The sequence below is a fragment of the Pavona decussata genome, unplaced genomic scaffold (genome assembly GCF_977016875.1).
Source record: "Pavona decussata unplaced genomic scaffold, jaPavDecu1.1 SCAFFOLD_12, whole genome shotgun sequence".
Taxonomy (NCBI): domain Eukaryota; kingdom Metazoa; phylum Cnidaria; class Anthozoa; order Scleractinia; family Agariciidae; genus Pavona; species Pavona decussata.
The window spans coordinates 903498-926820 of NW_028145435.1; the positions used below are offsets into that span (position 1 = coordinate 903498).

The 23323-nt window shown below is 40.6% G+C and overlaps 3 protein-coding genes across 3 annotated transcripts; all 3 read right to left on the reverse strand.

The window, feature by feature from the left end:
* Window positions 1–1450: 1450 nt before the first annotated feature.
* On the reverse strand, window positions 1451–3475 carry LOC146487948 (uncharacterized). Its single transcript, XM_085124537.1, has one exon. The coding sequence runs from the start codon at window positions 3473–3475 to the stop codon at window positions 1451–1453; it is 2025 nt and encodes a 674-aa protein (XP_084980663.1).
* A 13-nt stretch (window positions 3476–3488) lies between these two features.
* On the reverse strand, window positions 3489–5110 carry LOC146487949 (uncharacterized). Its single transcript, XM_085124548.1, has one exon. The coding sequence runs from the start codon at window positions 4980–4982 to the stop codon at window positions 3489–3491; it is 1494 nt and encodes a 497-aa protein (XP_084980674.1). The 5' UTR covers window positions 4983–5110.
* A 10497-nt stretch (window positions 5111–15607) lies between these two features.
* Window positions 15608–21368, reverse strand: LOC146487950 (uncharacterized). The gene is made up of 4 exons (XM_085124556.1): window positions 20744–21368; window positions 19909–20163; window positions 19073–19513; window positions 15608–15793 (listed from the first exon to the last, which is right to left on the reverse strand). Exons 1-4 carry the CDS (start codon window positions 21281–21283, stop codon window positions 15608–15610), a joined length of 1422 nt encoding a protein of 473 aa, XP_084980682.1. The 5' UTR covers window positions 21284–21368.
* Between the last annotated feature and the right edge of the window lie 1955 nt (window positions 21369–23323).

Here is a 23323-nt window from a genome sequence, read left to right on the forward strand (position 1 = left end):
GAATGCGCAACCTTCTCATGTGCATCTCTAATGATCAGATCTACCAAGAAAAACTCTTCTTGGGGAGGATGATGGGATACTTGAAATTATCGGGAAAGACTTGCGATCTGCTGAATCTGCCCCCAACGCGCAACAGGCCGTTCTGGTCAAGAAAAGGATCAAGGCGATATAACGTACTGGTTTTCTTGATTTCCGCTTTCTTGACTCTCGCGAGGTCGCGATTCTTCTGACGCTCTTCTCCTTGAATCTTGCGCAGGGCTTCAGATTCTTTAGGAAACGCACATCCTTGTACCAATTTGAGTATGATTTCTTCGGCGCGTTGTAATTCCTCAACTTTCACGGGTTGGCTGCTCAACTTTTCTGCTCTGTGTGTTTCCAACGGCGTTTGCACATGAGCTAAAAACTGCTTGAGGCGAAGTATCCGGGCCACGCATCGTTTCATGCGGTTCCAATTGGAGAAACGCGCAAACCTGGTCAAGATTTCCTCCTTTTCATCAGAAACAGTGGCATGTGTTACAACTTTCTTCACTTCAGGATCATCGGCAAAGACTGCGTCTAAATCGCAGGGAAACTTAGGCCATTCACTCTCGGGATGCCATAAAAAATCTGGACCTCTGACCCATCGATGTCGTTTAGTTATCTGATTGCCCTCCAAACCACGTGATGCGTCATCAGCCGGATTATTTTCGGAGTCCACATGCCTCCATTGGATAGGATCTGTCTCATCTCGAATTCTTTGCACTCGATTTGCCACAAACACGTGAAAACGCTTCGTTTCGTTTCGAATGTATTTCAACACGGTGGTACTGTCGGTCCAGTAGATCTCTCCATCAACAGGATCGCTTAATTCTCTGGAAACCATTCCTCCTACTTGAGCAGAGGTAGTTGCTGCTGTAAGCTCTAAACGCGGAATTGTCATGGCCTTAAGGGGTGCCAAGCGAGACTTCCCCATCAGAAACGCACAATGGATGTTACCCTTGTCGTCTACACTTCGTAGATACGTCACCTGACCATAACCAGTGGCACTAGCGTCCGAGAAATGGTGGATTTGCCTTGACACGACAGAACCAAAACCGTCCGGGATGACACAACGGTCCATTGAGAAGTCTTCTAATGCTGATAGTTGGCTTCTCCACTTTTCCCAACGTACACGGAACTCGAGATCAATCTCTTCATCCCAGTCTATCTTCATGCGGCAAAGGTCTTGCAAAATCTTCTTTCCGTTCAAAAGAAAAGGCGCTGCTATTCCGAGTGGGTCATACACTGAACAGATGGTGGATAAAATACCACGGCGAGTGAGTGGCTTGTCTTTAAGGATTCATTATCCGGAACCCTAGCGTATCCGATTCAATAGCCCACTGTACACCAAGGGCCCTTTCAACTGGAAGGAAGTGGCAACTTAGGTCCAAAGTCCTTAAATCGTGTGCGCGAATGTCATGTGGCACGCTCATCAATACATTTCTTCTGTTGCTGACAATCTTAGAGAACACGCAGAACGAACACCACGTAATCTTTCAATAGCTGTTTCTTCTGAATCCTCTGATCGGAGACAGTCATCCACATAAAAGTTATTTCTCAAAACGTCAGCTGTTTCCGAACCGACTTGTTTCTCAGCATCATCTGCGGCTTGTCTTAAAGCGAAGTTGGAACAACTTGGGGAAGATACTGCTCCAAAAAGATGAACATTCATCTGGTATTCTGCAGGGGCCTCATCGAGAAGACCGTCAGGCCACCAAAAGAATCGGAGAAAATCTCTTTGATTGTCGGGTACTCGAACCTGGTGAAACATAGCATCAATGTCTCCCATGAATGCGACTGGCTGGTGGCGAAATCTCGTCAACACGCCGACAAGGCGACTCGTCAGGGCCGGTCCTTGCATGAGTTGGTCGTTCAGTGATGTCCCTCCATAACGTGCGCTGCAGTCAAAAACGACTCTGATCTTGTCTGGCTTTTGGGGGTGGTAAACACCGTGATGGGGTATGTACCACACCTGCCCTGACCTGGCGGGATCGCGATCTGGTGGCACTTTTCTGGCAAATCCCTTTCGGATGATGTCATTCATGAAATTGACGTAATCTTCGTGAAATTTCTTATTTCTTGTCAGTTTTCTCTTCAGCCAGCATGCTCTTTGGAACACTTGCTCCTTGTTGTCAGGAAGGTGTACGTCTTTAGAGCGGAAGGGTAGAGGTATTTCGTAATGGCCATCATCAGTACGCTTAATGCCTTTATTCACAATGTCAAGAAATTTCTTATCTTCTTGCGAGTACTGGTGAGCTCTCTTGTCAGATCTTTCCGGAAAGTCCAATTCAAACATCCTGATTAATGCTTGCGGTGAGACAATTTCTTTGACCTTATCCTCTACGGCGAAGTGATGGTCAAGGGGTTTCTCTGATCCCACCTCTACAACGGCTATTCTATTGCAGTTAACTGTTTGATGGTCTTTCTTGATCAAATTCAAATGTCCTACTATCGCCCATCCAGCAAAGGTGTTTATCGCATAAGGGCCACCATTTTCACTGGCAACAATATCTATCGGTTCAAGGGCTTTTGGACAATTCGATCCAATGAGAAGACCAACTTTCGCGCCATGAAGCTGAGAAGGCATACAGTCTGCTATTCTTTCAAGATGTTTCCACTTATGGGCGAGTTCAGGTGCGGGAACATCCACGTCTATCGCAGAAATGTCTTCTTTAGTAAAGGTCTTCGGCAAATCAATGCGGTTTTCACCATTGAGGTCCGTAACGATCAAACCGTTCAGTGCCTTAGTATCGTGTAACTGGGTGCCGTTTACTGTCTTCACCATTAGCTTCGTATCGGTACCCTTTGCATCTAAGCAAGCAGCTATGTCCTCAAGCAAGAAAGTACCAGTGCTACAGCTGTCGAGCATGGCGTACGTAAAGACTTCTTTCCCGGCTGCTTTTAATCTGACAGGAACAATAGGCAAGGCAGTAATTGGGTTCCCTGTGCCGACAGCGCTGCAAACAGCCTCTTCTGTTTCAACATGGGTAGCAGTGAGGACATCCGTAGATTGTTGTGATGACGGATTCTGTTTCTTGGTTGCTAATTGATTGAGACGGAAGTTATCATCGTGAAGCCCGGTAGGATGACGTCTGGAGCACGTTTTACAGGTTTTCCTCTGAGCACATCCGCTTGACCTATGGCCAGCTTGGTAACATGCAAAGCACAAGTCTTTGTCCTTGAGGAATTCCCTCCTCTCTTGCAAGGTCTTCTTTAAGTACTCTTTACAGTCATCAAGGTCATGAGTCTTTCCACACATTTTACACGAGTTGGCTAAGCCAAGCCCTTTAGCTTCGGGTGTGGCAGTTATCGCCGTCGCGTGACTGGATACATGAGTTGTCGCGCGTGAACGGTCTCCGATTTTCGGCTTGTGAGTGTTTTTCCCTTTGTTAAAACGACCAGGGCGATCTGAGGTATCTTGGCGATTAAGCGCTTCTCGCGAATACACAGGATCCATTGCAATTCCTGCCTCATTTCTTGACAAATTCCACAAAGGTAGCAAACGTGGGAGTGATATTTCTCGTCGCTCGGAGCTTACTTGCTTCTCTGCGCCATCTGTCTTGGAGTGGCAGCGGAAGCTTTTTAACCATAGTCTGAATGTTGTGGGGATGATCCAGAGTCGAGAGGAACTTAAGTTCGGACATCGCACTCCGACACTGAGTAAGAAACATTGCGAAGCGGTCTAACGCTTGATCATCTCCTTGTCTAACATAAGGCCAATCTTCAATCTTCTTAATGTAAGCGTTCGAGATTTTGTACGGATCTCCATACTTCTCTACCAAAAGCTTCATAGCCTCGGTATAACCATTTTGTCCGTCCAGGTGGAGGCATCCTTTAATCAGCTCTTTCGGCTCTCCTTCCACGTACTGCTCCAAATAACGTAGGCGGACATCGTTTGACCTCAGTTTACTCTCAATTTGCGACTCAAAGGTCCTGACAAACGTGAAGAAATCGAGGGGGCTGCCGGTGAACTTGGAAATGGTTAATGTGGGCAGAAGGGTCTGCTGTTGCTGTTCAACCAAGAGCTCTGTTAATCTGTTTTGTTGGCTGAGAACTTCTCGGAAGCCTTTGGGAATGTTCTGGTTTTCACCACGCTTCACTTTAAACTCTGGAGCCAACGGGTTCGGCCATGTGCATTGCGCTGCAACTGGTTCTAATTGCACAGGCGAGTGATGCGGGTGAGGTACGGGCGGAGGATTCGAGCGAGGAAGCGGATTGACCTGTGGATCCTGCATGGCTGTTGGCGGTGGATGAATGGTTGCCTCAGACAACTTCCTCTCAAAGCTAGAATCACGGTCTTGAAATTCAGCATACGCCCTTTCGCGCGCTTGGGCCACTGCTAGCTGCTCTTCCAGGTGTAAACGCTCAGCTCTTTTCTCTAATTCTTGTCTACGCTCTAACATCGCAAATTTCGCCATGAGTTCGGCAGTCTTGGCTCTTTCTTTCGCCCGACCGGAGGCAATTGATGACTTAGTGGACGATCCTTTTGTGAGGCGAGACGAGCCAGTAAGATTTGAACAATTTGATCGGCTTTCCAAGCTGTTTTCTATTTTCTCCTTCGCGGAAGAAATCCACCGTTCAGTTTGTTCGATAAAATCAATCATCTTGGTGCTTTGTTCAACGTACCAGTCACTAGCTGCGTTGACATCTTCATCGTTTTCAAGGTCATCCATAAGGGCTGCGACCACCTTCTTCAACTCTTCGCTGGTGGCGCGAAACGCGGATAACTCGTTTTCAACAGAATTTACATCGTCCGTATTTGCAGTCTTCTCAGTAATTCGCTCAATCTGCTGTTTAACCTTTCGTTGCAGCGAATAACAATCCATCCATCGAAGTCGAGTGACATAGGCCGATCCTTTCTCTAAGCGTCGCTCTGGCCTCGCACTTTGAACTGTACCAGCAGTAATCTCCTTCGACTGATGCTCGTCCTCGTAAGTTTGTCCGTAACGGCTCCCGACTTCCATTATAATCAAATTTAACGTTTCAACGAATGAAGGGGCCAAAAACCATTGCTCCAACGCGTTTCTTAACTTCTTTAATGTCAATTATCCGATGCGGTAAACGTTACGATAAACGATGCGAAAGCAATATTCGATACGGTTGAAACGTTATATGGCCTTTGAAACGGACAAACGAAGCGATGTAGGAAAAAACGCAAAACCTTAAAACTGTATCCTCCAAAGCACAAACGAGCATGAATAAAAAGCAAAGACGCGAATTTATACTAATGAACTAAGGAACAATAGACAAAGTTATGCAGAAAAAACTAACAGAATAATAATGAAAAAACGACATGCAAGCGTGACACACAAAAAATGTTCCAAAACAAAAGAGTTCATTCATGAAGAATGCCGCCGCAACAGTGTTGAGTATCCGTTTAGTGGTAAGCAATTCCAAAGAGGAATGTGACCGGAATGGGTTTTATCAGTATCTTCTAAGCACAGCTGTAAAGTGAAAAAGGCTTAACATTAGTATTTTCATCTTAATTGTAATATAGTTAGGGACACACTCTACTTCTATGTTGGAATTTTGTTACTTCAAAAGTGGTCATTAAAGATAATTGGGCTTAAAGTTTGGCCGCTATTTCCGGTTTTATCGTTATATCAATGCCGATAAGACCCACAACTTTAGATTACTGCCGTGTGCATCAAACATACTCCTGTAGGCCATAAGTTTTATTAAAGAAAGTTCAACAGTTGAACTAACAAAAAGTGACTCTTGATTTGAGTGAATGAATTTCTGGCATTGTAAAGCCAGCGCCACACTTGGCGATTTTGTACGATGATCGCCGCCATCGGCGAAACTCGCCAGGTGTGCCTGGTGCGGCGATTGCGATTTTCGCCGATCACCGCGATCGGCGTTTAGAATCGCCGATATTTGGCATGTCAGATATTGGCGATTAAATTCGCCAGCATTCGCCAAGTATTGCCGTTCCTGCGATTTTCTACGTTTATTGCTGTGAATCGCCAGTAAAGCCAACCCATCAGGTTGGGCGATTTTATCACATGAGTTTTCAAAACTGCCACATCGCCGCGATCGGCGAAAAAAATCGCCAGGTGTGTCCGCATCAATCGGTGGCGAAAATCGCACTGGCGATCAAATTCGACGCGATCGGCGTACAAAATCACCAGGTGTGTCGCTGGCTTAAGCGAAGAAATGAAAAGTGGTCAAAATTAAGCTAAAAATCAGCCTCAGGAGGACAACCACAAAGCTGCTATCTAGATCTCAGCATAAATAAGGTTAATGAAGCTGAAACTTTGGAATATTGCACAAGTCCTCACAGTAATTATGTGTTCCAATTTTGAGCAAAATCGCCTCACCTCACTCGATCATTTCCAAGCCTGCCCAACTCTTTCAGGCAGAGGCTCTTAATGGGTAGTCTAGAAGGTTCTCGGTTTCTTAAATCGTTCACTTTAAATTGTCTTATAAATTTTCTAGAAGTCAATCGGACTGGAATTCTGATCAATGCTTCAGGGGAGCGTGTCTACGATTTCGTAAGTTCTGTATCTCGGCCCTGAACTACAAAATTTCAATATTGACTGTCGTCATCACATTTTTGGTTCATATGGAATTTCGCTTTTGTCTGACCTTATTTTCTTCACTCGTAGGCGCGGCTGTCGAAAGCACGAACAAGTTTACATGTAACCGCTCTGTCGAGGAGAAATCCAATGCTTACCCCATTGACGAACAGGTGTTTCCAGGAATAAACCAAATTAGCAAATTCGCAAAAACAACCCAATGTGAAGTAAAATACACAACTTTAACACAGGGTAAAAAACAACAACAACAACACTCCTTTCGTCCAAAGTTAATAGTTAAAGTTTCCGACAAAAACAAACCAGATTGAAATTTTTTTCGCAAATTGCGCTAAAATTTGATCCTGGACATGGGCAAACTGAAGTTGATCCGCTTACGAGGACGTGTGTTTGGGTTTCCGTAAAACTGCGTTGTTATAAAATTTTATCAATCAAAATACACAGAAAGACAGACTAATAGCTTTTGTAAATGAGCAGATAAGCGTTCATTTACGTCTATGAAGCGAACGCGATTTCAATAAATTGCGAGTCAAATTTGAAGCAAACTTGTTGACCCGTGCGGAGCACGTTTTTCGAAAATTTTCCGAAAACTTTTGGAAATACGAAGAATCAGTCAATCAAAATACTATTTCAGTAGTCATTGACAGTCAAACCTATGATTACTTGTGACGTGGATTCACAGAACCGTTAAAAATTGTAAACGAAGTCCGCGGTGCTAGTCGCGATTCAGTCGCGATCGATTTGCGATGGCAGATTGTCGTAGCTTTAAAAATACCACAATCTGTCCTCGAAGCGTATTTTTTCCGCCGTAAACTCTCGAATTTCCTCTGCTTAAACTGTAAAGTATTCCTTTGATTTTTGTTTTTTTCATTACCCGACCTCGTAAACGCGCATTTTCCATCGCACATATCATAGTTTTCCAATCGAAAGGTAAAACTTGACCGGCGATGCGCGTCCTCCGAAGTGTGAAGAGTGAACACCTTTGCCCTCGTCAGCAAAATTGTTAAACAATTTCGCAAACGAAATACCATGCCTATTGGAATGGTCTGGCTATTTTTTTTTTTTTCCACGTAATAGTATATAGCATACAACATGTTAACGGTCTTCAAATGTATGTATTTTGAGAAAGTCACTATTTATTGCAAAACCGTTTCACAAATTACTTTCGATCTCATTGTACTGCTTCATTTCTTGTCGTGTATTTACGTCTCTTCAATATATCGTTCATTTCTTTTTTCCTTTCACTGCCGGTTCGCTGCTTGCTGCGCGGTGTAATTAGCTAGAAACTGCCAAACAAATGATAAACATTGATTGATTAATTAATCCGACCGCTTTGCAATTACGTTTTAGGATTAATGTTAAAAAGCAAGACCCCTCTGGGAAGGTAAGGAAAACAGATAATCAGACTACTAAATCTTTCCGCTAAAGCCTATTTTGACATGCTAAGGGCCTGTACAGGCCCGCAAATGATCGCCGGACCGGAAATGATCCCCAAATTGAACCGAAAATGATCCCCGGACGGGAATTGGACCGCAAATGATCCCCGATCGCCTTACCACAAATATAGAATGGAATGGACTCAAATTTGGACAGTGGATTTAAACTTTATAGAATATATTTTTTTAAAATAACACCAGTTGTTATATTTAAACTACCTGCATGCAAATTTCACAACTTTTAAAATTATAATATAGCAGCACAGTAAGCTACAGTACAACATAACAATTTACCTACTAGAAATACGTGACTCGCAAAACCTCGCGAAGCTGGGGCTGGGTGGAAAACCCTCTTTACTCGTCCTGTAGCATCAAATGAGGAGATTAAAAGGGGCATAGGATTTTCTATGAGCATGGTCTTTTCGTAGTTCCACAGGCTAGTTTGCGGTTGAAAATCTATTTCTGATGCGACGTAATGTACAACGGGCGTGCAGCGCTGTCGTGTTCGATGAATTTATTTCCCACGGAAAATTATTTTACCGCGGCCACAAACGTGTAATTTCTTCAATGCAATCCTTCACAAAAAAGATTTCTAAAAGAAAGGGAAAATATTCTGGAGAGATAGTTCTGTATCCAGTGAATATTGATGAACATTGCAGTTGAAATTTGATCATGCACGCATATTTTTTCCGATGTATGCAAATTTTTTTCAGACGACGCCAGACAGTCTGACGTCATTCATACTTTGTTTGCGCACTGTTGCCAGGCAACAGCACGGACTTCTTCACGGAAATATATAAACATATAAATATATGTTCGGCTCGAATTCGCACGGCTTAGCTCCCGAGCGCGGCCTTCGGCACGACAAATTTATTAACCTCGCTTCGCGAGGAATGAACTGTAACATACATGTATATGATTTACTTATACCATTACAATGCCTAAAATGTGCACGAGTTGTACGAAACTCTTCCAAATTAAAGAGCGGGTCGCAATTTTTTTTTTTTTTTTATTTTTTCGAAAAAGGAAGGAGAATCGGTCAATGCGCTTCAGATGGCGGTCAAATCTCGCCCACTATCGTCGCCTTTGTTCTTAATCGCATCTTAGTCTTAAGCATAACGTTTTAGCCTCGGTCGTCCAATACGTTGTCATGCAATATGTTGATTTTGTCTTTCGTTTTCGTTTTGCCGCTTGTTGGACTCCCAGTTTTTCTTTAATTTTTTTTTTTTTTTTACAAAACACGCTCTCGTCGGCATAGACCTACAGAGGGCCATTGGCCCCCTCATAGACGCCTTGGGAATAACTGTCAATTTTTTCCCGCATTTTAGGCAAATTTCTTCTTCAGTAATTCGCCCTTCTCCATACTTCAATTTTAATTCTTCGAGTACATCTGTTTTGCGTCCATTTGCTGAAGGCCATTCGAAAGAGTTGGTCTGTTACAGTTAACTAATTTTGAGTTGCACTGTCAAAATTTGTTTCGTATTGTTCGCCCTATTTGAAAAATGATGAATTTCGTACAATTAGTGCACATTTTAGGCGTTGTAATGGTATAAGTAAATTATGTACACAGGCATGTATGTTCCAGTTTATAAGTAAATTGTTCTGTTGCACTGAGCTGCTACATTATAATTTTTAAAGTTGTAAAATTTGCATACAGATAGTTTAATATAACGACTGGTGTTATTAAGAGAAAAATTAATGAAGTGCATAAGGTTTAAATTCACTGTCCAAATTTGGGTCCATTCCGTTCTATATTTATGGTGAGGCGATCGGGGATCATTTGCGGTTCAACTTGGGGATCATTTCCGGTCCGGGGATCATTTGCGGGACGGGATCATTTGCAGGCCTTTACGCCTGTTCGCACTTAGCCTGCAATGCAGGCGTATTTTTGGAGCGGGAGCGCTGAATAATCCTTCGTTGCTGTCATCTTAGGCGAGGGAGCGCGAGAGGGCTGGAGCGAGTCAAAAGTGACCCTAAGGGAGAGGACGACTGGCTGAGAACTAAATTTATTATTCAGCGCTCGCCCATGAAAAACGCCTGCACTGCAGGCTAGTTCGCACTACGCGAAATTTTGTTTGATTTGCCAAAAAATCTGTCAACGCGAAGCCATTTCTAGTGCCAACGATTTTTTACATCCACCAAAATGTTTGCAAGCGCAACGAAAGTTCAAAGATTCCGTCGACTAGCTTTGGAAGCTTTTGGAGGCTGTAAAAATTTTGTCAGGCGAGAAAATCCTCTGTTCCTTGACATCCATCCGTCATTGGGTCATCAAATTTCGCAAAAAAACAGACACCGGCAGACATGTCACGATATCTTGATGGAAAATTGATCAAGGTACTAATTGAAATCTGTGACTAAAAAAAACTCGCATCTTCATGTGCGAACAGGATTACGAAAACAAAAAATTGGTGATTACAAAATTTTCATTTTTTTTGCAAACGCTTAACTCATATTTTCGTCTTAGTGCGAACAGAGCCTTAAGACAGCAGATGAAACTTTAGGCGAGATAATTTGCTACTCAAGGCGCTTTATTCCGATCACTCAATTTCGAAAGCTTGAAAAACATCATTGCTAACCAACAAAATTCCGAATTTTCCACAACGAAAACGACACCACAATCACAAATCCCGAAACTTGAGACTTTACCTGGACTGTCAGAAACGAAACGATTTGCGACGGATTGCTGGTGTATTTCTCCAATAAATAAAAATTTAACCACACAACCTTCCTCTCCAATCCAAGAATATAAGAATATGCTTTGAGAAATGGGAAAATTTTAAAATTGCCGGTGTTTCGCTTTAAAATGATGAAATTAGATGTTTAATGAAAAAGAAAAGCTTATTAATAATAACGGGGGAAAATAGACAATTTACTTCTAAATTAGTAAAAATAATGTTGTAACTTACCTTCAGTGGTTCGATATCTCGGTGTTGTTACTGTATTCATCAGATTGGCTACACCAAGATGACCATGACAAGAGTGATCAGTTTTGGAGTGGAATGAGTTGATTGAAAAGCGTCGTCTTAATATGGAAGATTCACCTGCTTGAGCGTAGGCGGTTCAGTTTTTGGCACCATCAAAAGAAAGGGTTTTGTGTCTAATCTAGCTGACGTGCAACACAAATATGAAATTAAATGGAAGTTTATTGACAGATGTTTAGTTCTAAGAGTATCAAAAAGCGATCATGGCAATAAATGAACAAGTACTCCAAAAAATTATGCAAATAAGTAGAGAAAGTGGGCAAGAAAACTAAATATTTGTAATGATTTATGATGTACACAGATGCTATTCTTTCCCATCAACTTGAAAAAAATATTAATATTAAATCGCTGGTGTAAACTACCGTGTTTCAACTCGATTTATTGGCGAACAATTCCATTTATCTAGGGGAAAATGCCCACTTGAACGGAAATGGAGCAGCGTTTTAAGACGGGTCTAGTTCGATCACCTATCCAGCAGTTCTTCTAAGACCTTTCTTTTTTTATGTCTGAGGCAAACATTAATTTGCCGTTTTCCCCACAAACTAAAATGATCAATATCTTTAGTCGACTTTGCAAAAATGCCTTGATTTAAGAACCCCGAGGACTCCATTCAGTCTGTTCATTACTCTTTCACAGGAAATTCCCCAACTCATTCACGAAAAATAGAAAACACGATTCGTTTTTGGCACAGGGGAAAGTGTATTAAGAACCACACTACGTACGAGGAAACAACACCGACCGATGTTTAAAGTACACTGTTTACGGTTAAGCGCATGCGCGAGCAGACCGGCAGCAAAAATAAATTGTACGGGTCGACACTAAATTTGATGTGATCTTGTGGTGAAATAATCTGTTGAAATCGCGCCCGAATTTTGATCATCCGCTCTTTCTTCTCCACTTTTTATAATCTTTGTTTCGTCTTGTAAATATAGGTTCGATTTTGTAAGGTTGAAAGTTTATTTGGCAGCCGAAATCGACATTTAGTCGATGGATAGTCCAGTGATACGTCGTGGCCGACCGGCGACGGGACGTTCTGTGGAATCTCTGCAAGCACATAAGTTAAACCGGGCAATCTGCAGTGGATCTAGAAGTCGTGAAAGGTTTATAAAACGCGTCCACCAAACGTGGCAAATTTATAAAGGGATGAGTCTGTTTAATACAGACAACGATTTCGCGGCACATCTTTTTTTATTTCCTTATTTACCTTCACACCTATTACATAAATCATAGATTCATTATTATTATCATTATTAACATTAACTACATTAATTAAATTAAGAGTTTCTATTATTGAAATGAAACCTAAACATTGAAGGAAATTGTTACTCTTAGAATTACATTGTGCTTAGTTACTTAAATTCTTTTCCTGGAACATTTTCCATTTTCTCGAGAAGAAATTCATGCTACTGGATTTTCCATGAACATATTTTTCAGTTTCATGTTTAATTAAAAGAATTGCTTTGAAATGGCTAAAAATCGGCTTAGTCTTTCTATTTCTACATGACCACAAAAATGATTTCCCTAAAATTATTATATAATTGAACAGATCTATCTCTTCTTTTAGAACTCCTATAAGAAAGAGAGAGGCACCTGCAGTTACTAAGCTTCTTTAGAATTTTACCCATAACCTCGTTCCAAAAGGATTTTGAAAAAATGCAATCAAAACAAATATGGGACATAGTTTCTCTTGTCTGCTGGCAAAAAGAGCAGAGAGGGCTGAAAACGTATTTTATTTTGTATAAAAGATCATTCGTGTGCAGAAAAGAATGTAATACTTTATACTGAAATGATCTTAGGTAAAGTTCCTATGCGACTCTGATCGGCAAAAGGAACGCCTCCGAAACGTTTTATTTGGTTAGATTAAACTCCTCTTTCAGCTTGGGCCACTTGCTAGGTTTCTCCTATTTATGCCTAATGAGATGACAGTAATAATCATGACATTTAAAGCTTTCTAAATCAAAAATATCTTTGAAATTAAACTCTAAACTCTCAGACTAGGGGGTACAGCTAGACTTAGACCTGTTCAATCTAAAATGTTAGACTTAAATAATCCTGCTTCTCTTACGATGTTGAACGACTCGATTTCGTTACACATCTGCTTTCGTTGGAAATGGCAAGGTTGCAAAGGTCAGTCATTTTAAGCATGTACTGTATACTTCAATAAGTTCTCTGTTGCTAAGGTTTCCTAGCGGAATTGAAGTCCAATTGCTGTAATTTCGATTCCTATCTTTTAACTAAGATTTCTTAGTGAATACTGGCAAAGTCTATACTGTATTTTTAATAATGAATCTTCCCGTATTCAGGCAGCTATTGTGCGCTGTTATCGCGGACTTATTCTCGCCCGACAACTGCGTTTACTTTGCACGATTTGATTCAGAATTTTAATGGACAAGAATGGTTCTGTTTTAGGTTGAACAGGGAGAGCACACAACCTGTTCGACCGAGAGAGGGAAGTGCAACAAAATGGCTAAAAAGAAAGAGCGCTGCTTTATCATCTGGTAAACAAACACACGTGTTTTGCTAACTACTATATTTCCGGTCATCCTCATAGGCTGTAAGTGATATGCTGAAATATGCTAAATTTATTCCAGTTCCAGTTAGTTCAACCCCAAATCAGAATAGAAAACGGAGGTGCCTGTTCTCGCCTGAAATGTCCCCATACGTGTTTCTAGAACTTTTATTAGTTTTGTAAATGGTTTGAACCCAGGAGTTATAGGTTAGTAAAATTTGATTGTCTGGGTGAGTGTATTCCCGAGAAAGACGGCTTGGGATAACATTGACACTTTGACAACCTGAGTGAAAGTCGCCATCCGAGTCAGGTTGTCAAAACGTCAGTCAATGTAATTCATAAGTGGAATAAAACATTTTTACCCTGCCCTGTTACGTGTATAAAGGATAACTTACGGATCTTTTACCCTGAAATGTAGTTTGCATGTTTCTACTGTATTTTAGAATGCATTTGTAAATAATCAATGGAATCTTTCTTTTTTTGTAAACAAAAGTTGCTATTTTATGTAACTAGGGGTGTAGAGGGTGGGGGTAAGTTTTACGTTTGACCTACGTGTTCCCGGTGGTTTTTTGGTCTAAGACAGATTGTGGGTGTTGAAATCTCTTGAAGATGATGACAGAATAATTCGACTAGCTACTAATAGGTTTTCACTTGTATATATTGGAACTTGACAAATGACCATGCACATAATTAAGTGAAAATTATTTTTAATTTTCTCTCATCAACAAGAGTTGTAGTCTTGTGGATGTGACAGTTTCATTTATGGAAAATTCATTTGATGGTAATGAAGATGATGAACCCAACAAAGCCTTCACAGACAACTGTGACGAAAGTGAAAATTATAATATATTGGATGGGTCAGTCTCAATGACTCCTGGCAAAAACGTCCAGTCAGATACCTCAGCAGCGACAGAACAAAGAAGAATTAAATGAAACTAAGGTTGTTTTCTTTGGTGTTTTCTTTATAACATACTGCACCTAACCCTGATTTTGGGTACTTTATATCAGATAGACCTTTTTTGTCGTTTTCATAGGACTTCATGTTTGACAGAATTATTTGTATTTGTAAGAATTTAGCGTAGGGGACACTTTGTGATGTCTATCATACAGTTCATGCATCTCATTAGCGTGCATTTCTGGACATATCTCGCTTTCACGAGAATTCCTAAATTCTTACTAAAACACAAATAATTCTGTCAAACATGAAGTCCTATGAAAACGACAAAAAAGGTCTATCTTATATAAAGTACCCAAAATCAGGGTTAGGTGCATTTGTGGACATAAGTGGTGAAAGTGAGGTACAAGACTGCAGTCAGGAACACAAGAACGCAGAGAAGAGCTGACACGGATCACTGATAAAACGTTTGTGGTTTCAGAGTTGAAGATCCTTGAATTGTTCAAGGGCAAATGTCAGGAGAATGGCTGTTGTGGGAAGTGTACAGTTACGTCAAAGACTATTGGTTGTACACAGGAGATATGATGGACATGTACAAATGGTCACAATGGCAAATGGAGTTCCTCAGAGAAATACAGCGGAATATGTGCAACAACCTTCAATTCTCTGCGGCAATCCTTTTATCTGCAAAACAACTTCACCAAGGTGGAACTAATGAGCAATTTCTTACGCTTGTCCTGTCCTTCAAAGGCCTTCTTCTTTCGTGCTCAGAAGTTTTACTGTGTCCCTGCAATTAGCGGGTGGTGGCAGTGGCTTCGTTCAAATATCATTTCCGATCGTCAATTTGGAAGTCATCGTAAGTGGAGATGGACAGAGTGATTCTCCAGGTCTCTCTGCAAAGTATGTCACATACTTTGTCATGGTGACAAATGCCATGCAAGATTTTATCATTCATTTGGAGTGCCTTGACAAACGGGAGGTTGGAGGCAAGTCTCCATGCATGGAAAAAGAGGCCCTAAAGCGCGCAATAATGAATTTGAAGAACATTATTAATTTGAAGGAAGTTGTGACTGACGCATCAAGTTCCATAATTCAAATGACTTGTAATATTTCTTCCCATATAAACTCCAGTTGGAGAAGGATACCTGCCACGACCTTTCCCGACGTTACAAGATGGTACCACTTTGCGATTGCCTCTCCCCAGATACCCATATTTATCTAATATAAACTGCCTATATGCAGCCTTTCTGAATTAATTCTCGTGTGCTGTTGCCAAAAGGATCATTCCTAATATCTGCTCTGTTCAAAATACAAAGTTGTAGAATATCTGGTCCAAACAGAGCTTGTAGAAACTCTGGGTAAGAGTTACACAGTCTTTCTTTTTGCAGCACAAGTTTTCCACAGCTCTTAGCATTTGTCTACAACAAGCACAATTACACCACTCGGGGAAAGGTGGTAAGGCCAGTTGTTGCTGCCTTGGTCTTTCTGGTGTGGCTGGTCCGTCAGGGGGTGGTAATGTTCTGTCTGATGTGGCTGGTGGTTGTTGGACTGGTGACGGTGGGTGAATTGGCTGTGTTGGTGTTTCTCTGACAGTTAGAGGCCGCAGTGGTGATTCATGCCTGTTGATTAGGGGGCCTTCGTAACTTTCATCATCTGCCACCAGCTGGCTTTAAACTTCCAATTCCCCTCGGCTGCACCCTGATGGCAAGATTCCTCACAGTTTCCTCTTCCATGTTTTGTATCAAATTCTTTGGACAAGAAACAAAGATCGTGAGATCAATGATGAATGAGCTGAAAAAATATTTCACACCTTGTATAATGCAAAACATTACGATTTGACTCGTGAGGATTTTCCAGATCTTAATCGAGTTGTTTGTTCATATGGAAATCAACTGTCAAAAACTGAGAATTAGCCGGATAAACAGCATTAAACATTCAGTGTTTTGCTTTGGGTGGAAAAAATTGAACACCCCTGAGACGCCAAGCGGATATGAATGTGTGATCAAATCAAGTCAAGGCAAGATTATTGTGTATATCCCCTAGCTTTAGTATGATAGCTCACTAGCTAGTTTTCAGGTATTACACACGGAAATAAAATTAAAGCAAATAAACAATGTGGCTATATACAAGTAACTAGAACAATAAAATGTAAAATCTATTCACATACGAATAAAAACTCACAATGAGTAAATTTCACGAGATAAGATAAAAGCTACGTTTGTACCATGGGATGGACAGGTTTAAAGAAAATGTGCGAGTTAGTTGTTTTCTCCGAATAGAGCGGGCAATAAAAAAGATTTGAGGCAAACTACAAAATCTATTATAAGATAATCATTTATCTGTAAAATCATGGTTATTGCAAATAAAACGGCAAACGCAGTTTTGATTTACCTGGAGCTGGAAACCACAGATCAGCAATTTGCTAAAGAAACTAGGTGATTGCGTTTCTTTGTTTAATCGCATATTTCATATGTTGGACAACAGAACTCGCATGGCCTTCTACAATGGTCTAGTTCTGCCACATCTTGACTACGCTGACACAGTGTGGGGAGACCAGCCCGGTGTAAAATAAGAAATGGAGAAATTGCAAAGTTTCCAAAACAAATTTGCAAGGAAAATTAAATTAGGCAAGATGTCTTTTTCAGAAAAATTTGAAATCTCTGAATTGGCTCCCTCTGGCTGGGAGACGCTTGTCTCATCGATGTATCGCCGTAGAAAAAGGAATCAAAGGAGACATTCCGCAACATTTTGAGAGTTTAAAATCGACATTAAAAGGTTCACATGGTTACAAAACTAGAAATGGCTACTTAACAAGATTACCGAAACCTAAAACGGAATGCGGAAAGAGAGTATCGTACTATCAATTTACTAATGACTGGATGTCTCTCTCAGCAATTTTAAGGAAACCAATGCCATGTACAATTTTTAAGAAAAACATTACAAGGCTTTTAATGGATAAATATTTCTAGATAAACGCCTTATTGTTCTTAGATAATCATTTGTAAATAGTTTTTAGGCTAGTGCTTTTTTTTTCTTCTAGATTTTAATATTTTTACTTTAATGGAGGACCTCCCTGAAAACCACGTTTTTACGTGATGGGCGCTTGCTCCTTAAAAATTATTTATATTATTATTATTATTATTATTATTATTATTATTATTATTATTATTATTATTATTATTATTATTATTATTATTATTATTATTAACTTCTCTGCTACCAAAGAGGACGCTCAAAAGAAAAAAAACAAAAACGAACCGTACCCTAAAAGAACAAACTGAACGCTAAAGACAACAGCGAGACGAAGTTGATGCGTGTGTATCCAACAAGAAGCATCTCTGGCTGCTACAAGACCGTTAAAATTTGCCAAATTGCTGTCTTTAGTTATAGCTTTTAGAAAAGGAAGAAAAGTTTGATAGTCATACCCCTTTCCACTGCGACTGTAAATCGTTATACCTTCGGATGATGTTTACTCAATCGTGACCAGAGGCAAATGAGCGATTGAACATTTTTACCCAGCAACCTTTGTGGATGGTGACGCACACTGCATGGTACAACTTTGTGAGTTCTCCAGGTTCCCCATGATCAAAAGCCCACGAAGCGCCACCGCGACGGGAGGAATGACCTCGAGAAGAAGCGGCCTCCGGAACACCAGCAGGAGAAAGAGCACGTCGAAAATCGGAGATGAAACGGTTCTGAGTCAAAATCTTAGGGCTGCGTTGGCCGGGCAAAACAAACAAGTTGCATTTCCAAGTTGCTTTGAATTATTACAAAGCGAGGCTTCGTGCATAGTTTTTATTATGAAAATTAATTTCCAGTCGTGTGCAAACAAACTTAATTTTCATATAAAAAACTTTGCACTTATCCTCCCTTTCATAATGAGACTCAAAGCAACTCAAGAATTTTATTTCATGTTACACTTATCAGTTTATCTACATTGCCCACGGAAACGGCTACCACAGTATTTACATAGAAACAACACCTGCCAAAATGGCAATAATTCTGAATTTTCAGGTATTTATTTTGGTTCGCAGGGGATAATGCCCAAACAACACAGATAAGGTTGTTACTTTTCTAGGAAGTTCCAAAGGGACTCATCTAATACGTATCTTTTTTAACAAAAAAAAGTATATTTGCAACAAAAGTGAATTTTCTCTTTATAGTCGAGCGCTCATACGAAAACATGAACTTCATCGGATACAAATTAATTTCGTTCGCGGCAATCCTCGCTGTCGGGTTCTCTGCGGGAAAAAATGGGTGTCAGTAAAACGCGGGGTCGGGGCCGGGGCCGGAGCCGGGGTTGGGGTCGGGGTCTCTTTTTTTTTTTCTTTTTCTTTTTTCAATTTTTTTTTCAACATCACAGGTCATTTGTGGGTCAAATAAGGATTAAAGCCAATATAAAAAGTTAAGTCACTAAAGCTTACTAGCTTAGGATAGGTCACTCGATGCAGTTCCGTATTCTGGCGGACATTGGTTCCGAGAATTGACTACGTTTTATTCCTGGAAGAAACAAAATGAGGCAAAAAATACAAGGCACGAGACAATATATTTTCTTGAACTAACAAATTCGTGAACTAGAATGTGCATGAACTTACTATGAACACCCCTGCCGCCTTCCATGGCCGTGCTCGTTTCTTACAATCAATCCATGTCACGCGTAGCCTCCCACGCAGTCGTTTTTAGGGGACTCGAATTACCTCCTCCCCACAGCCAGGGAATCTGCAAGGAAATCTTCCATCCTCTGTCAATTGTTGGCTGTTGATTGCATCTTCTTTCTCCTGTGAAGTGAGAATCTTGTTTACAAGGTGGTTGGTGGAAGACTGGTCAAATACCAAGGCATCAACAATCATTCCTGCCACTTGGTGTAGGTACCGAAGCTTGGAAAGGTTGGTCATATTGCCAAGACCTTGTGGGATGGGACATTTCGTTGGTGGGCTGGACTTTGACTGTATCCCCAGAATCTCCATCGCTGCAGCTAAAACCCTTGACTGAATGACAACAAGAAAGAAATCTCTGTCTGCACGATATGCCTTGGAAGGATCAGAGGTCACATTTCTGCGGTTAATCGTGGTCCTGTCGGCATACAGTGTACAGAGGTCACCATCACTCTTTGCTGAGAAGAACCTCTTGAAGATCAACTAATGAAAAATATCATGAAAATAATTATATTAACTTTTTTATTTGAGCTGTTTACTGTGCAGCTGGATCAATACGAAATAAGACCTGTAAAATTCACATAGTTATTTTCAGTGGAGGGATTTGTATTTTTCTCACCCAAAGGTGATAACCTGAAAAGCTAAAATTAGCTACACTGTAGGGTTTTAAAATTTTTGCACAGGGAAGCTTCTGTGATTAAGAAAACATTTATCAACTTAATTTAAGCTTCTTTTTTATGCAATTACTAATTTTTAACTGGACTTTTAATAGATATGAACTGCAAGTGCTGCCTTGTTCAGATTTAAATTTTTGTCACTTCCTTTGTCTTAAGTGGTACTCAGTTATATTAAAGTCAAGTGTTGTCTGTGGCTATTACCGAAAGAAGCTTCACAGCAGCGTGCCAGTCTCCAATCTGAAGGTTGATGCCTTCAAGACGTGCCTCGGGGGTCAATCCATTAGCAACAGAAGCAATTACATTGACTGCCCTCTCCACGGTCAACTGATCACCAGTGAAGAGCTGTCCATCAATCTCACCATTAGCCATTTGTGGGAGGTATGAGTGGAATTTCTGTAAGATGGCCAACATATCTTCGTTGACATTCTCATCTTTGAATATCACTCCCAAAGGAACCTTTAATGATCAAATTAAAAATAAAATCAAATTAATTAAGCTGTGATATACACACACCACCATTATAGCATTACATGCTCAGTTGACTCCTTTATTGCCAATGCCCTTGAGACTGTGAATAAGTGTCCTTAAAAGTGAGAGTCTGCAATAGCAGGAATTTTACTTAAGTCCAATGTACATGTATGTTATTTCTATTTGTCTGTCCATATTATCCAGATGGCTGCAATGGCGAGGTGTTTGCAAGGCAAGAGTTGCATGACTTAATGCTGATTTATAATATGGTCACTAGCCTGGAAATATGGATAATATTGGACACACCTCCAGTCTTGGAGGGATGTTCTGAATTAAGCTCATGTAATTGAAATATTTAACGTCAAATGAATTATGCAGTGTTAGTTCATGTTTATAAACTGATTAAAGAAACAATCTGAAGGAATCTGTGTTTGGTTTGCCTCACATTCCTCAACATAGGCATTAATATTAGCAATAATCCAAAAGTGATACTAACCTTAACTGTGGAAACAACTAAGCTGTTGAATGCTAATTGTGATAAAATCCATAAAATTATTTTTCTTAATACCTTAACAGATTTCTTGGATTGTTCCTTGCTGTACTTATGAGGAATGTGATAAATGCAAACATCTTTAAAGGGTGCAAAACAGTCAAAATGGCTCACAAGTGTCCTTGACACCAGAATTACATAGTTCAGCCTCTGTCTGTGTTGGTCATATACATTAGGGAGAAATGTAATATTTGGCACATCTGCAAGGTGTGCCTTAGGGTGCTGGGAATCAAGAGTGTTTCCAGAGACCCTATTTTGGACCATTTCATGATTCACCCAGTGGATGTCCCTGTTTTGTGCTGACATTGTCATTTCCCTCCGTTCCAAGTGAATGTCAATGTTATCAAATGCAATTATGAAACCAGGATGTGACTTGCACTTGGATGCTTTAATGTTCTGGCAAGCTTCACAGGTTGAGAGGAAGGCACTGGGATCTTTGGTACAAGTACCGCTTCTTGTATGCTGTTCCTGAGCTTCAGACAATGCCTCCATTTCATTTCTAATCCTGGTCTTGGCTTCTTCCAATGCCAGGTCATGGTTTTCTCCAAGGACGTCCATCACTTTCAGGGCTCTGCGGTTGCTGCAGGTGATCTTCAATTTGCTAAACCTGTTCAGTGTAGCCTATTAAATCAAGACAAACAACATCAATATTATTGATGGCTTAAACTGCTAATGAGATAATTTTCCATGCAATTGTTTTGGGGGAGTACATGTATTAATAATTAGAGACAAAGAAATGACAGTTTGGCAAATGCTAATGAATTTACTGGTCAGTTTGTTTGTTTTTGTTTCTATGTTATTTATTTATTTATTTATTTATTTATTTATTTATTTATAATACAATATTTTTATTTACAATAACACAAATATAGAGATAAGGGTTTATCAGTGTATGTAATAACGATGATGATGGACATGATGATATGATGATGGTTATTAATCTACCAATAATTTGCCTCAATCAAAATTCATGATTCTTGTAAATTGGTCAGTGGTTATAATAATAATAATAATAATAATAATAATAATAATAATAATAATAATATTTAAATGTATAAATAGACAAAAGTAAAGTGATTGGTTATGAGGATGATTACAACTGTCTGCACTCTGCAAGGTGTTGTGGGTCAACTAAAATCTTTCCGATAGACCCTCAGGTCTGCATAAAGAAGCATAAAGGATAAATAATGCTAACCTCTGTGGACTTTGTTTTGAGTAATAAACTCATGATGCTTGCTGTTGCATTCATTTGGGGGTGTCTCTGTTTCAGGAGAATAGACCCAGCAATGGCCATGCTTGGAAGCCAGGTTATCTGGTGCTGGTGCTGTCCTGTGCACGCTGTTAACAGGAAGGAGTAAAATGTGGGTGCCCTTTGTTTCCATTCATTGCATACCTTCTCAAAGTCAAAGTTGACCAAGTCATCTTTGGCACATTTTCTAAGCAACGACGGGTTCTTTCTGGAGCACAGATCACCCACTTCTGTTTTAAGAATCCGCAAAACTTTCTCAATCAGAAGATGAGAAACCGGGGCACACTTAAGTATGGCGGTTGCAATGCGGGACGGTGGGCCATGAATTAGAGCTTTCCCAAGTGCTTCGTACTCCTGCGGCAAAGTTCTGTTCACCGTTTTACTGGGGTAGTTCACAGACAACTTCACGGTAGTGGTCTCGGTAGGATGGTCTTGGGTTGATAACTTTTTCGTTGCCACTGGAGTAGACGACATGAGCGGAGCGCTGAAAGCTTGTTTCACGAGTTCGTCACCCAAGTACCGCGGTGATGTCCATACGAAGGGATTTCCAAAACATACAGCTGGGCGACCATAAGAAGTGCAAGTGGTAGCGACGTTTCCAACAACATTGGAGCTTGTTGGCGTGCAGGAAAAGGAAATATTTCCCGATATGTGGCTAAAATTTAAAGATTTTGCGGCTGGAATTCGCTTTGCTGTTGTTGTTTGTTCGTGGATATGTGTGATGTTTTCCACGGAATTCTTTTCCACAACTTGATCAGCCCTTTGTCTCTTAATTCTCCGATTCATGGACTGGTAAATAGTACAGATCTCCTCCTTAATCTCTAATGCATTCTGGTTTACTTTCTTAAACCGAATGAGCCGCTTGTAACACTTCGTGCATACAAACAAATCCGCTCCAGAACTTCCGTAAGACGTGATATTTTCACCGACGATCGACTGCACTTTTCCCAAATATTTTTACTCTCTCAGCAGATGAAGGTGTGAAAACGTTGCACAGAAAGCACTTATTATGGCAGTCGATGATTTTTTTTGGCGTTTCAGCCATGTTTAGCCGTTCGAGAAGTGGAAAAAAAATTCCAACTCCACAGCGCCCGCATCTCTGAAGACTGTAATAGAAATTCGCGGGAAACAGAAGCGTGCTTTATAACAAGCTATTTGATTGGACAACGTAAGACAATACCTCGGTTGTGATTGGGTAGGGTGCTTGGGGAGCAAAACAATGGGAAAGGAATGTGGCGCTTGGGTAAGCAGGCGTTTGTGGGGAGGAGGTAATTCGAGTCCCCTAAAAACGACTGCGTGGGAGGCTATGTCACGCGTGACTATTATTTCCGAGAATGAAATAAACAGGG

What these genes read in the sequence shown, in the direction of transcription:
- LOC146487949 (XM_085124548.1), bottom strand. Translation starts at nt 4,982, where the DNA reads ATGGAAGTCGGGAGCCGTTACGGACAAACTTACGAGGACGAGCATCAG.
- LOC146487950 (XM_085124556.1), bottom strand. Translation starts at nt 21,283, where the DNA reads ATGGACGTCCTTGGAGAAAACCATGACCTGGCATTGGAAGAAGCCAAG. An exon ending in AATCCAAGAAATCTGTTAAG is followed by an intron (nt 20,164 to 20,743) that starts GTATTAAGAAAA and finishes TGATCATTAAAG; the next exon opens with GTTCCTTTGGGAGTGATATT. An exon ending in CTGCTGTGAAGCTTCTTTCG is followed by an intron (nt 19,514 to 19,908) that starts GTAATAGCCACA and finishes ATTTTTCATTAG; the next exon opens with TTGATCTTCAAGAGGTTCTT.
- LOC146487948 (XM_085124537.1), bottom strand. Translation starts at nt 3,475, where the DNA reads ATGGATCCTGTGTATTCGCGAGAAGCGCTTAATCGCCAAGATACCTCA.